This window comes from Betta splendens, chromosome 5 (genome assembly GCF_900634795.4).
Source record: "Betta splendens chromosome 5, fBetSpl5.4, whole genome shotgun sequence".
NCBI classification, from domain to species: domain Eukaryota; kingdom Metazoa; phylum Chordata; class Actinopteri; order Anabantiformes; family Osphronemidae; genus Betta; species Betta splendens.
In genome coordinates this window covers 12,221,209-12,236,945 of record NC_040885.2, presented here as the reverse complement: position 1 = coordinate 12,236,945, position 15,737 = coordinate 12,221,209, and the positions used below count along the sequence as shown (strand labels likewise).

The window sequence follows — 15,737 nt, the reverse complement described above, 5'->3', positions numbered from 1 at the left end:
TAGGGACACTTGCTGTGTAAACACATGGCCATTGTTCCCCCTGCTTAGCTTGCAGAACAACTACAACATCTAAGAGTAATGGTTGCTGAGGGTCTGGGCAGAGCCTGGAGAGAGCAATACCTCAGAGTGGTTCAGGGATGATATTCTGTGGGCTAATAATGCCTGTGGGTGGGTGGGAGAAAAAAAAAACACCACATCTTTGTAATCAAAATGTATGGATTTGATTTTTATGACTAGGTAAACACCAGGTCTTTAAAGCCGCCTCGAAATGTGAAAAACAACCCGCACCCTTCTGTGTCTGTAAACTCAAAGATGTTTATTTTAAGAGCGATCGCGTTCGCACAGTAGCAGGTAGAAAGATCAGTCAGGCCTGTCATCCTTTGTCTTCCTCATGACTCATTTAGGTGGGAGCTCATATACCTGCAAGGGGTAATAAATAATGGAGATGGATCATGAAGTTATTGGGGTAGAAGCATTATGCAGTTTGCATCCCGGGGTCTGTGATTGACCAGGCCGCGCACGTTTTCCCTTTCATCCAAAAATGACACGCCGTCCGGCCGCCGACGGCGGCGTTTATATTTGGACCTTTTCATTAACTGCAAATCGAGCACAAATATTGCTAATGTGCCGAGTGTTCAGAAAAAAATATATAAATAGACAGGTTTTCTGCAGTGCTTCCCTTTTAGTCTCAAGTGGCAGAGAAAAACAGAGGGTAAAAGAGCACTTAGTCAATCCTTCATCCACACATTAGTTTTTTTTGCTATTTCAGCCATTAGCTGCTTAAAAACATCTCCAAGCTCACATCTTCTTTTCATTTAATTGTCACTTACACTGAGGCAGACTTTGCCTCCTAGTCCGCGTGTGTTTGGGAGCAAAACAGAGGAAAGGTGTGAAACCGGGAGCCGGGGGAAGACGGGCTCCTATTCCTGTGCCTCCTGTGAAACTACACCAGCCTCAATTAGAGAATGAGGGAACCTATTTTAACAGGTATTCACCATTATTTATCAAATCTTCAAAGCTTTTTTTTTAAATACTGCCCACATAGTGTCCACACAAATAGAACAGATATGTGGGTAGTGAGGAGGGGAGGGCTCACTGGATTAGGACTGGATTTAAAATGGCTGCTTGCTGCTTGGCTCAACGCTCCTCTGCGCACGTGGCCACGCGCTAGCGTGCGGTTCCGTGGCCTAGTTTGTGGTTTTCGGGGGTGTAACCGAGACCCGAGCGCGCCGTCGGTTCCCCCCGTCTCCTGACCGGCGCTCGTAGCCGCGCAGACACAGTCTTAAGCTGCGACAGTGAAGCCCTGCGACTAAGCCCGCGCCTGCAGACGCATCCCCCTGCAGCTAATTCATCATTTACCAGTAAATAAACACAGGCCCGCTCGGTTCGGGTCGGAGTGCACGGGTGCGAAACCGGAAAATTGTTTGGCTGAAGCAGACGCGTACCTGAGCCAAGAGGGTCACGCTAAGATGGCCCCCCCGCTGCCTGTTTCAGCCGCGTGCCGTCGTATCCCGCACTAATGGCTGGATTGGCTCAGGCTTTGTTGTGTTGAGCTGTGATCCCTTCGGGGGAGTTCACGCGACAAAGAGGAAGGTGCTTATTAAACGCGGAGACCCTGTGATCTTTGCTATGCGGTCCCCGTCATCCGAGCGCCGGCTGCGCTGTACCGTTAATGAACCCGGACGCGAGGCCTGCGTCGGGCGCGGCCGTGTCACTGTAGGAAAAAGCGCGCGCGGCGCCATTTGTCGTGTCTTTTTCCGGCGTTGTTGTCGCTGCTCAGCTCGTCCCACTGAGCCTTTGGCGGATCATTACGGTGTCAGGGCAGTACATGGATCTGCATCAGTCCCAGGCAGCTCGTGCACACGTTCTCGCCGGGCTGAGCTGTGCTTTCGCGGCGACGGATGAGAATCTGAGGTTGCGTCGCGTCGCATTCGCACACTCCGTCTGCAGCCATTTGACATGAAGGTAAGCGCCTTCTTCCTGTTCTGGGCGATTAGAACATGTGGGACAACGCGCCTTAAATGAGCGCACGCCTGCAGAGCGCATCGGGGCTCGGGGGGCAGCGCGTGGGTGGAGGTCTCTCACCTCCACCTGCTGCCTGTAGATAATGGTCTGCTTAGCGGCGACCTCATACCGGGGGGTCACCCTATGCCATGACAGGCAGGTAAGTGAGAGGCTTCTCCGTGTCTCACAACCCCTGTCCCCCGGGAGGCGGCGCCTGCCCGTCTCTTTATGCCCGTGCTGCTTTATCGCTCCGCAGTGACCCACAGTCAACTCATCATCCTGCCACCGCGTCTCAGTCCCAGGGATGAATGCCCTCTGGCTGGCTGCTGCCGTTGTTCCTTTCGCCCTCCCTATCTGATGGCCAGCTGCTTAATGTGAGAATAATGACACTATATGGAACTGTAATCTTTGGAATGCGTTTGCCATTTTTAGTCGCGCTGGAGGCGTGGGCCGGGGGACCGCGGCGCGCGTCGTCCCGCCGATTTGAATGGCGGTGAAATATCGTGACATCTGTTGGACTGATTACAAAGCTTTGACTGGCGCACATCCTCTGGTTGGACTGGCACACGATCTTCCAGTAATGACCGGGAGCTCCCAGAAGTCAGCGGGAGGCTTATCGTGAGGATTTGTAATAACTTTGGTTGAACCATTAACGGTTGACCTAATGATAATGACCTACATACTAATGACATTCCCATCAGTGTTTAGTGCTAATTAGTAAATGATGGGATGGTGATTTACAGAAGAAGATGCTGACTGTGGTAAATGTAAAAGGATGTGAGCCTCACAGTTTGCATGTCTGTCGACAGGGCAGCACATACTGCAAGGTACTTTAACAAAATCAGAGAAAAAAACTATCTTAATAAAAGTTCTGGACTCTCACTAAGTGGGTTGAGATAATGGTTTCATAAGCCTTAGTCAGATGCTGAATTCATAGCTTATTGGAAGTTCTTCGAGCCAAAGGAGAGATAATTATACTAATGGATGAAACTACATAAATGGAATTTGAGGGTATGACAGTTCACAAAGAGGTGAGCGCCTACAGTGAGATAAGGAGAATGAAAAGAAGCGTAACAATAGGAATAGATGGAAAAAGATGAGGTGTGTGTGTGTGTGTGTGCGTGCGTGCGTGTGCGTGGTGATGCACAGCTGTGGGGCTCGATTGATTCGATTAGAAAAAAAACAGTGATTATAATATCGAAGTCCCGACGCGTTGTCGTTTCTCACCCGCTCCTGCTTTAAATGACTATTGAAATACTCCCTAATTATCCCTTAAGATAATTCCGAAGGTAATTTTAATACGATCTGCAATTTCCCGTATTAGAACGTCCATCACGACTCGCGGCGCGGGGGCGCCGGCGGCGGAGGTCGGTGCGTGCGCGCGCAACAGTTAGCGGTGACGAAGCGCTCGCCCTCGGACCGAGCGGCGTAATGTAGTGTCACTAATCAGCGCCGCGTGTGCGGCTCTGGAGAGGAGGCCTCTGCTGTGGCCCGCGGGTCGCTGGCCGCGCGCCTGTTGACGGCTTCCTTGGACTGACCGGTGCCGGCGCGCGCCCCCGTGGGCAGGAGCGCGCGCCAAAGGTTCCACGGGGCCCATCAGTCACGGGCCGTTCTTTATCGCCGCCGTCCTTCTCTAACCAAATGACATTTCTTTTGAAGTAGGGCAGTTATTCAGATTGGGCTGTAAAAGAGCTGGTTTTTATTGTGATTGATTTACTGTTCTGGCTGTTGCCATAAAGGCGTATAATAAAAATGTAATCACCCCTCTAATGCAGTTCTCCACGAGCCGTGCATCAAATACCATTTAGGCAGTTTGTATTTGTCCCAAATCCAATTACTGGTCAGTTCTTCCCTGCTGCATTTTAGTCGTTTTATTACATGTACATAAATTAATCTTTGCCGTAAGCTTTGTGTACTTCTGGTGACGTTCGGCTTATTTGTGTAGACCTCGTTTTGTGACACGGTGAATGCACAAAAATAATGAACAAATTTGTCTCCTTAAAACCCAGTTTTTTTTCCATTACAAATGTTCACATGGTCTAGTTTTCACGAATTCAGACACCGATCAGATTAAATAACACGACCAGCGCACTGAGCCAGCTTCATCAAACTGTCAACCAAGTTTGTGTTGCCTCCTTGTGTTATTTAGTTTCACACTAATTAAAAACACAGTCATTGTTTTAACTGTTTGTTGTTTTTTTTGGCTACTTTACTACACAATGAAACAGAACTTAAATCTCAAATTAAATAAAAGCAAGTGATTCGTTTGGATCTTGAATGTTCCAACACACACACTTGCTTCTGCTACTGTTTAACACATGCCCAAATGTAATTAAAACGATTACACGTAATAATTCTGCAGTTCTTTGTCAATATGAGAGCAAACATATGGGTCACTTGGAGCCAAATGTGTTCCTACAGTATATTATCAAACTGGAGCTGACAGATCTTTTATTGCCAAACTAAAATAAGTCAATAAGTAAAACGGGTTGATTCCATCTACAGCAGATCTGGGGGTTTAGTGGTTTGCAGCACAGACTCCAGCATCGGGGGTGAGATGTGTGAATTGTCTCATCTCTGCTGCTCGCTCATCAAAATTTGGTAGATCAACATTGCGAAGAATAACAGTGGACTGGAAACAGTAAACCAGTTCACTTGTTAATATTAGATCAGCAATATTGCAGCAGACAGGTTTTTTTCATTATCACAGAGAACAGATAAAATCAATAACCAGGAGATGAAACTGCTGTAGGTATTTCAACCAGTAGCCAGAATTCTTTTTCATTATTTTTAAAGGACTGTGCTGTATATAAATGCGTATATTCAGTTTCTTCACAGCAGCTGCTTTCGCCGACTCTCGGACTCGTCGCTGAGGTTCCTCCCCCCTGAAAAGATGATATCAGAATTAGGGAGAATTACTCTGTGCGCCGGTACGGACACGCGCTGCACTCTGCATCTGCTTGAGCTGTCCACCTGCTGTTGCGTCGCCCGTCACCTGTGCCCGGCTGCCGCCGAGCAGCCGCCGCGCTGCGAGGCAGATCCGATAAACAGGGATCTGCACAAAGAGGCCCCTTTCTCCTCCGCTCGCAGCGTTCCGCCCAAAGCCAGTGGCCGGAGGACGCTCGCGTTGGCTGTTTGGGGTCAGGAATGCTTTAACGGCACACGGGTCCTTAGTGTGGATAAAAGCGCTGCTTCTGTCAGACTGATTGCTCGCTATTGTTTGACCGTCTTCGGGAGAGCGCTTTCTCGAACCTGAGCCGGCGTCTTGGCCTCCTGCCATGTTGAAGGGGAAGCTCTTCCTCACGGGACCCAGTGTATTTCTGTCCTTCGCTTACTTCACACAGGGTCCTGGAGATTATTTTTTCAGACCAGGGGATGTTGTACTTATACAGTGGCCAACACCCAAGAACAGGAAGCCACAGTTTCTATGAAAGTCCACAAGATGGAAGCAGATAGCGCCGAGGGAAAACAATATTTGGCCAATTAGACCCCAATGTCTGTATGATTTAGCACTTCCTCTACCTGCTTTTATGGGTTCGGGAGTGCTGTGTGGAGCACAATGACCCCTGATTAAAGATTGAGCTTGGGCTTTGAGACGCTCGTGGTGCCATTCTTATCAGATGTCTACTTCTGAGAACTCAGCAAGGCCACCTGAAATCAGAGGTTGTATAGTCTGACACTCCGCGTCTCGACACCGAGCATCTTTGGACACGAGGTGATGTATCGTCTGTTTTCACGCACTCATGTTATTTGAACAGGCTTGATTTGCTTATGTACTGCATGATTAAGTACCTTCAGTAACTAAATAATAAGGAGCAGGTCTTTAGAAAATTGCATTTTTCCTGTCTCCTCCTCCGCCCTCTGGTGCAGACACAAACTGGAAGTGAAGAACCAGATCTGGAATGGCTGGGTGGAGTGGGGGCTATGAGGTCACACTCCTAATTGCATAATCAAACATGTCTGGCTTAAGATAATGCCTCTGAGGAACTGTTACGCAACCCAAAATCGGAACTAACTTGAATCTGATTAAATGTGCTGTCGGAGCGTATTAGTACAGTGAAATGTTACCCAACGAGCACGCAGCAGTGAAAACAAACACACAGGACTGGAATTTTAACTCCGGCTGCAGCCGAGAACGATGATGTTTCCCATTAAAGATGTTGGAGGGTGTCTATAATAGGGGAACAATGTGGGACCTGGTAGCCATTGTTGTGCATAATTCACCAATTTAAGGATGGTGGAGTACAACAATGAACCCACACTAACCATCTGACAGCCGAGTCGGGGGCTCAGGGAACTGGACTGTCCAGTTTATTCAAATGAACACATTTTACTTGCTGATGACCAGACTGAAGGGAACAATCCACTGAAGCCAGTATTAGGCAGCCGCTCATTGCAGACGCGTTTGTAACCAATATCAAGAAACCGCACTGGAAACGGATTTATGATTGACGCATCCAGTCATTAGTCCTCAAAGAATTGTTCATTCATCTGAAAAATCATCACGGCCTCAGTCGGTGTTTGATTTCATTTGCATTTGGGAGCTCCCGTGAAGTCTGGGATTGAGTTGCTGCTGTACCGTGCGTCACACACCCAACGCCGCCGCCGCACTGACGAGACTAGACGCTGCTGCCGGCATGAAGGTAGAGAAATCACCTGCCGGCGGTCGTGTACTCGCCGGCGCCTGCCACTTTAATGCATCACGGCAGACAGTGACTGGAGCTCAAAGAGCCAAACTTTTTCGTCTGTGCATGAACAGATTGGCTAAATGTGTGAGGAGGCGTTCCGACGTTTCCCCATGTTATGGTTTCATCCCATTCTAGGCTGTGATTATTAACTTTGCTCTTCATAAGGCATTTAACCTCCATTTATGTCTTCAGAACACTTGACTCCAGTCCTGCTAATTGGCCATTAGACCGTCACGAAACGCTTGAGAAAAAACGCTCGGGGAAAAAAGCGGAGTCTTTTTTGATATCGGGCGGTTTCGGTACCTCGGTTGAGATGATATTCCAGGGTCTGATTCCTTTTGTTGGAGGCGCTTGTATCAGTTCAGCCTTTTTTTTTTGAAGAGAGCAAAGCTTTTGAAAAGTCGAGCCGAATCCCAGGCAGCCTGCGTTTAATGCCGTGGCAGGAAGCTTGTTTGCGCTTGAAATTTGTCACTGTGCAAGAAATTAATTTGGCCTGCAACCTCTGCAGCAGGCGGAGAGGAGCGCGGCGCCGCGCGGCTGAGGCTCCGGCTTCGCACGCTCCGGGCCGGAGCTGCAGATGATGGATATGTGCAGATCTTCCAGACTAATAAAGGAGATTAATATCTAAGTGAAGTACCACTTTGGACCACCTCGGGAAGAAGCCAGAGGACGAGAAATCGGGCTTCTAATTTAAACTGAAGGGACAGAATCCGTTAAGAAACATGTCTTATCGCATCAGTCATCACCAAATTCCAAAGTAACTGGCTCGGTTATATAAAAAATCCATTTCAACTTATGTAACACAGGTCAGTTAGTGACCGGCACAAGCGGCAACCTCAGAATGACTCTGGCAGGGTTTCATTCGGATGGCGGCGATAGCGGAGGATTATTGATGATCCATTGGATCTCATGATTCATCGGCTCCCCCCGGTTTCTTATGTCACTCGGGCTTTTGTTGAACACTTGGGGTAAAAGTGGTTCTCTTATCTGGAGCCCCTGCCAGCCATCCCTCACAACAGCCAGACCTTTAATCACTTGTCACAGCCGCTGTCTACAGTAAATCCACAAAGCCTGATAGTGTCGTCATCTGAAGGCAGAAAATAACTTAAGGACATGATGATGTTAACTATTATATTAAAATGGTTGAAAGTACAACAATCGCTATGTTCAGATCGAATAATCATATAAAACACTGCTCTGGTCTCATAGTTGGGTTTTAGCTAATGAAATGTAACTTTTATGATTTTTAGCTTTAGCGTGTGACGCCGCATTAAGGGATTATGTTTAGTTTTATCGCTTGCCTCTTCCCCTTTTGTTCACCAGCGAACTGACAAGGTCAAACAAATGCACCTTTAATTTGGTGAAGTGTAACTGAAGACTCATTCATGCATCACTCTGTGCGTCTGCCGCGGCGACCCCAGATGTCGCCTGTTCTCGCAGGCCGCTCTGATATATTGAGTGCTTGTTCCTTTAGATCTCCTCTGAGTGGTGGATGTTGGACAATGTCAGGAAGAGGAAAAAAAAATCACAGAAGAAGCTTTTAAAAGCCCAGAACCAGCCGCAATTATTTTCTCGTTTTATAATTCCTGCGTTAAAATTATTAAGCGTTCCTCATCGCATATTCCCTCTCGCTTGTCTTTGAAGCCCACTGACGCCCACCGAGGGCATTATAGTTTTTACCTTCATGGTTCACTGATAATTGAGTCGTCTCATGCAGACGGGCCAGTAAAGCAATCTGACAAGAAACTCCTTTGAAAGTACATTTCTCTTTGAATACAGAATCACACGCACGCACAGGAGATAGAAGACTAATTGTTGCAATTGATGATTCACTTTTATAAACATCCTTTGATTTGCCTCACAGTGTTTGTCTTGGTGAGACTTCTTTGGGCATTTTGAAGCTTCTCAAGAGAAACAATTCTCCTTGTTAATGTTTCGCTTAGAACAATATATAAATCTGATCCAAAAAGCGCGGCTTCCTTTGGTTGAACTGGTTTCAGTCGCATGTTCCACTGTGTTCTAACATTTGGTAGATTTGGCAGCGTGACCTCGTTTAGTCCCTGAAGACGCAGGCACCAAAAAACGGCCTGCCCCACTTTTGCCAGTCTGATTTTCTTCACTTTGATTGTGGTTACGTGCAGCCTGATGCATTATTGCACGTCCTCAGCCGCGTTTCCAAACTGAAGTTGATGACGGACGCCGCGTCTTTTCCCCCGTTCCTTTTCTCTTCGAGAGGCCTTTTCTTGGCCATTATACAGCGGGAACGTTCTAACACACAGGCCCCGCTTTACACGTAGAAAATAAATGTGTTGTCATTCAGTACCCTGAGTCTGCTCTCTGCGTCTCTCAGTTGATTCAGCTGTGTGTGTGTGTGTGTGTGTGTGTGTGTGTGTGTGTGTGTGTGTGTGTGTGTGTGTGTGTGTGTGTGTGTGTGTGTGCGTGTGCGTGTGCGCGTGTGCGTGAGCTCGCTCCGAGCGCTCTCCCTTTCCTTCATCACATCCCAGCCATTAGGTCACTGAGCTGCCAGGAAGCATGTAAAGAGATCTGAACGACAAAGAGGCAGCGGAACTAAGTGTTGTTGGAGGAAGGGACAAAGTCTGTCGGCTTGTTCTGTGCAACAGAGCTCAGCTATTATACTTTACCCCAGAGATGACTGGAATAAGCTCGTGTTGGAACACAATTACAAACATTGTTCAATCTCAAGGAAAAAAAAAGGGAGGAAAAAGGTAGAAAAAAAAAGCCTAATGGCACCGTTCCACAGATGACAATTTTAGCCTGTGTGTCGGCCAGTTGGGTTGCCAGTTTGGTCCAGAAAGCAGCTGTGATGATTAGTTTAATGCTGGCATGCTAACGTGGTGATCTACAGCAAATGGATGCCTCGCGAAGCTCGCCGCACACGCTAGCGCCGCTGTTGAACAGTCGAGTGCGTCTTCACGGGCCTTTTTTTTTCACGCGGTTCCTGCCGAGCTCTCGACGGACATCCTCCACGTGACGCCCGGGGCGGTTCTGCAGCAGGAAGCGCAGGGAACTGGAACGTGGAGAACACTTGAACCCGTTGGTGCGCGCTGGAGCCGTTAGCAGACGCGCTGAGAGCCGCCGAGGCGCTAATTCACAGCCGCCGGTGTCTGGACACGTCGGGCCGCCGTCCGCGATCAAAACCACCAGTGTGTGTTTGTCCAAACTGGGAGCTCGGCCAGTGTCAACTTGAAAAATAGGAGATTAGGCATTTAATGGGTTTGGGTTATGTAAAACGTCTTGGACTAAATAATGGTGTCAAACAAGCTACTAATCTTGACAAATGTGCGATAAATGAGAGGGCCCTCTTTGTGTTGTGTACTTTTGCGATCCGGACGTCAGGTTTATTGGTTGTTATAATATAGTAACGCTATCATATAAAGTATTTGCAGAGCTTTAGGGACTTGGCAAAAAAAAAAAAACGAGCTAAAGTGGGCGAACAAATGTTATTGTCAGATGATCATTCAGGCCGTTAATACAGGAACTGAGACTCTAAGCTGCAGTGGGTGTTCTAAACGGTTTACGACTGTTTACATTCTAATATGGATCAGATTTGTGTTTTAATTCTAATTTAAATGAATGATAGTTTTAGCATTGGACGCGAAGCAGTCATTATATACTATACACCACACTGTGTTATTGGCTGATGACCAGGAGGCTCCGTCATTAGCCGGTCCTCAGCTGACTGATTACCAAAGAGGTGGACGGTTCTGGCCCGTCTCCATATTGTACCAGCCCAGAGCTCATCAGTTGTCCAACCCAGACATTTGATACTTCCCAGTGCAGCAATGTGCGTGTCTCCGCCATCTGGAGTGTTATCAGCATATTGAAACTGACAGCAAGAATGTTGTTCAAAATGTTATCCGACGCTCCCGCATCCACTAAAGGGATTGGGAGGTGTGCGTGCCTTTAATCTCGCTCGCCGTAGCCGTGCTGCAGCCAGACAGCGGGCGCGACCCTCCGCCCGCCACGTCGCCGTATCTGTTGGCGGTGTCACTCCGAGGCCGGGGCCGCTCCCGCATATGATGGGCGTAGATGGTGCCAACCGTGGGAGGTCTGGCGGGCGGCGGGCGCGTGCGGCGAGGACGCTCGCTCGCTCGCAGAAGGACAAAACGGAAATGACAAAGCAATCGCCGTCCTATCAGCATTACCATGGCAGCACAGGCGCAGGCTGTTTATCCCAAGGTTAATGGGATGATGCCTGGAACTGAAAGTGCCAGAATGAGTGAAACGTGTGCCTCTTTTACTTAAAGCGAGCCGATAACAGAGAGGGGCCACACATCCCGCACAACGGGCCCACATTAACACACAGGCGGCTTTAAAAAACGCCGCTCGCTCAACTCACACCCGAGATCTAACACGAAAGAGTGGAGACCTGGGTGAATAATCTTTTTTGATTGTAAATATCAACATGTACTGAGAGTGCAGAATGCTATTGGAACTGCTCAAAGCAGCGTATGAAGCGTCTTTATTTATTTATTTCTTTTTTGTACTTCATGGCCGTTGGCTCTGCTCAGCTGCCACATTTGCTGAATTGATTTGAGGCGACCTGACAGTCATAATATTAATATTAATATATAGGCGCACACACACACGAACGCAGCATCCTCCAAGGACACGAGGCCGCGCGAACGGGCCACGTTTCCGTCACCTCTTGCGTTTGGAAGGCGTTACTGTAAACAGCTGACCGGATGAATCAGTCGGCGCCGTTCATCCGGGCGAGTCGGATCGGATTTCCGCGGGTTTTTCGGCCCGACGTGCGAGCGCGCCTCTGATTCCCGTGATGAAGCCGTTTCCAAAGTGACCATCTTTACTGGGGTTTAGGAGAAAATAACACAAACAAGCAGCAGCAGCCTTATATAATGCAGCCCAACGTAAGAACACAAGAAGCTAAAGCCTTAGAAATAAAGTAATAACACCTCGCTTTCACAGTCTCAACAAATATAGAACATTACAGACTCCACTAAGGTAGGATTTGTTGCAACGCTATTGCATTGTGTTGTATTACACCTTTCAAGTGTTGATGATCTCATGTCTAACCTCTGTGCGTCTCTTTGAGAGCACAGATGATGCAAGAGAGATCATTGGCTCGTCGTCAGGTTAAAACACAATGTAAAAATACTGGCGCGTCCTCCTCTCCCGCAGCCCGTCGCGGCCGCAGTTCTGCCTTTGTTTGCCTCTCGCCGTTCGGGATGTGATTTAGATTGGACGCCAGTTCTTCTCCAAGCCGTACAATCACATCTGCAAGCTGCTGTTTACCGTCACAGTCAGCCAGCGCGGCGGCTTTGCCGGGGAACAGCTTGCCATCAAGTGCCTTGTTTTATAGATATTTATAGTCCTTTTTATATTTCCAACCTATAACTGACCTCAAAATTTAAACAAGCGCATTTGTTGTCATGGCCACAGGAAGCAGCTCCACTAGCACGGTAATCAGATTGAATTGCAGTTTTATTTCGCTTCATTCATGCCGTCGGTGATCGAGAGTCAGATGTCTAGAGCCCGACTGCGGTGGAGGAGGTTCTTTCTTCAATAATGGCTGCTGATAAAGCCTGAGAACCGTGACAATCCTGGAAGGCGAACTGTAAATGGCGCCGCTCGCTCATCTTTCCCCACTATACTGCATTGATTACATGATAGCCCCCACTGTACAGTACCCCCCACCCCCACCACCACCACCCCGCTCCTCGGCATCTGTGAGCTGTTTTCCTGGAGCCACGTGCAGCCGCCAACGTGACATGTTGCGCTTTACATAAATCAATTTGCAGCATTTTCAAACGCATACCTATTTGTAATGTGTTCACCTCAGCCTTATAGATGGCGCGGCTTCAATGAGGAAGGCTTAACCACTCGGATTATAGTCATTCTGATGGATGGCAATGAGACAGATTAATTGACTGCTGTGCAGCCCTCACTTATCTGATTTTAGCACTGCTCCTCCCTTTGTGTTCTTGAAAGGCAGAATTATCGCTTTAGGAGTAAGTGGGATGTAGCGGGCGCTTCAATGGGAAATTAGCAAAACATTATTCTTCAGATTAAAGTCACCTGCCCAGTGCATCATGTATTTTTTATGTTTGTGGAATGACTTTTATTGTTTTTTGGACCTTTTGTTGTACAGATGAGGTCAAGTATAGCTGCTTCTGTATGTCGCTGTATCAGGCGCATATGTGCAGGTTCTTTGAGACCCTATATAGCTCAGCATCATCTGTTCACTCAATTGAAAAAAGAAGAAAAACAAGAAAATGGAGGTTGAAATTGCCCAATGGAGATCCAGAATAATTTTCAGTGTTTTTTCATCGTTAGTAGCCCACATAGCACACTCTCTGTTAGGGGAATAGTAAATGTTCAAAACAACTGGAGGCATTGCACTTCAGACAGCTCTGCCAAAGAGAATATACTTTTTTCTCTCCTCATAAATGGGATGGAACTAAGTCATAACAATTGTGCATCTGCCTCCATCGTGTACCACTTTATCGGCTGGAGTAGATAAAGTACAGTGTGCACGCAGCCAAGCACACGAACTCAGGAAACATTTTGAGAGCAGGTCTGTATGACATGTTAATATCATCATAATTAAATACAGTTAATAAATAGTTAATAAAGTCTCTCTCGCGCTTCCATCCTCTCCTTTCGCTCACATTTCACTGCTTCACTTCAAGCCCAGTTTTTCTTTGACGCTGTTGTCGTGTTGTATTCGTCAAGCTCAGGATTTGCCTCTGCTGAGGCCGTTCCCGGCATCGCTAGCAGCCCCAGTGGTAAACTTGCTTCTTGCATCGTCCGCTCATTTACTTCAGCCGCAGGCAGGAGGAGGGGAGAGTATAGATGTGAAGCCAGCGGGGATGCTTCTCTGGTTCTGAAGTTCTGAATCTGTAGCATTTTAAAAAGCAGATCAGTTTGTGTTGGAATTACTTCATAGGTAAGTGGACTGGCACCCAGGAGTGTGTCCCACCTGGAGGGGTGATACACATGTAATGGTGATTAGTTAGGAAATGTACAGAGAGGCTGATGAATTCATGTGTTCATATGTCACAGTTGCAGCCGTAGTCTTAACACAGATTCTTTAGATTTGCTCTCAGTTTAAAAACCCACTAGTGCTGCAAACTGTGTGCAACTGCTGATTATACTAATTATGAGTTAATAATAAAAAAATAAGCAAACGTTCATTTGGGCCCGGCTCGCTGGTGAGCCTTTAATGAAGGTATTGTCTAATGGAGAGCAGATTTAGACAACGTCCACTGTAATGACAGGGTTGTGGCGAACTTGTCAGCAATCAGAAACTCGCACATCTTTCAATTTGTTTAATGTGTTCCTTCCCCTCATAGATATTTTTGTAAACCAGACATGTTCGATTTCAATATCGTAAACATCCCCTTTATGTTATATAAATCCCCTCTGTGTACTTGTGATTGGCAAGCGGCCTTTTTTTGCCTTTCAGTATTTGGATTGCATTCATAATCGGTTCCCTTCCAGGGTTTGAAATATTGGAGTTGTGCTGGTACAGACATACATAAGTCTTAAGTCTAAAGCCATGACTGACAAATTTAATCCTGCTTGGTAATGCAGTCATTACTTAGAAATGCAGCTCAACATTTATGTTGAATTCAGATGTGAAAAGTCCATAATCTCGCAGGTGTTGTCCAGAAGACAACTGGTCTTAATTTAAGTCATTGGACAAATCGCAGACATTTGCAGGAGGTTAACGCAGTTTAGTGCACCATTTTCATAACATGGAGACATGTTCATTGGAGCGATGAATAAAATTATTCCTGCTAATGCTTCTGCACACCCCGAGGTGCGTGTCTACGGTGGTTCTCTGGGTTAACGCGGGAAAACATTAGATCTTTGCGAGTAATCCTGAATCACCATGGCATTTCCAGGGACTGGAGCGCTGGAGTGTCTCTGGCTGCAAGGTGTTTAGACATAGCAAGACATAAAGCCACCCTTGATCCAGGGCGTTTTAGTAAAGAGGAGTTCTCATATCTTTTTCATGAGCCAGTAGCAAAGTTGCCCTATATCTGCAGGGAGTGGGATCATGAATATTGTGCTGTTGGTTAAAATCCATGCATGCTTCCTTGTTCCCCTGATCCTTTAGCTTTTGTTGTTGCATTGGCCCATTGTACCCGAGAAGGGATCAAGGGGACCCCTGTCGGTTGTGGATTATTCTTTTGTAGAAGCACCACTGTAGGGGATAGAGGATTAAAAGAGCAGACAGTGGATGGGGATTCTTCTACAGGAAGTTAGTTTGCAGCACGCTACACATGAATTGTTAAAGTGGAGCATTTTCAATTGAGCAGCCTATGGTGCTTTGTTGTTTAAACTAGACCACATTAGCGTTGTCGGGTTCCAGTAGGTGCGGCGCTGGAGGAATGTGGCTTCTTTGGCTATGTTGTCATTTATGGGCAATTAATGCTGAAATTGCCTGTTGCCAGATGATGAATTTTCATTGTGTTTACATGTTCCTCCAGCCGCGGCAGCTGCAGGAATGTGAGCAAATCAAATCTTTCCGTTTCACATCCAAGCCTTTGCCGCCGCTGCGGCAGTAATATTGTCACAGCGCTTCTAATTTTATGTGCGCTCCAACCGGCGTCGTTAAACAAAGACGATTTCCGGGGACTGGCGTGCATTTTTCATAAGCCGCCGTTTCTTGTGTTCCCGCAGGAAGCCACGGACCCCGAGGTTGGGCCGCCTCCTTCCCCGAATGTGCTGCGAAGAACCAGTCGCCCGTGGACATCGCGGACGAGCAGGCGCTCATCTCGGAGGAGTTCCAGGAGCTGGTGCTGGACAAGTTCAACGCCGAGTCGTCCAACCACACCACCATGAAAAACACTGGAAAGACAGGTACGATGGGCACCCGCTGGGCGCTCCACACCTTGTTCTGTCTGTGGTGAAGCTCCATCGACAGCACTCGCGATGCAGACGGTGACACGTCGCGTCATGCCCTTCACCGGCGGAAGCACAGCTGGAACAGGAAGTGAAAATCAGAGCAAAGATGCGCGAGGATGCAGGCGTTAGCAGAACTCCACAGAGCGTTAG

The 15,737-nt window shown here is 47.5% G+C and overlaps 1 protein-coding gene across 2 annotated transcripts in view; it reads left to right on the top strand.

Moving 5' to 3' along the window:
* LOC114855518 (receptor-type tyrosine-protein phosphatase gamma-like) overlaps positions 1–15,737 on the top strand; it is a 77,070-nt gene that overhangs the window by 24,117 nt on the left and 37,216 nt on the right. For both annotated transcript variants that reach the window (XM_029150718.3, XM_029150717.3), the window contains exon 3: positions 15,363–15,542. In XM_029150718.3, the coding sequence (XP_029006551.1) occupies positions 15,363–15,542 (180 nt within the window). The remainder of the gene's footprint in view (positions 1–15,362; positions 15,543–15,737) is intronic.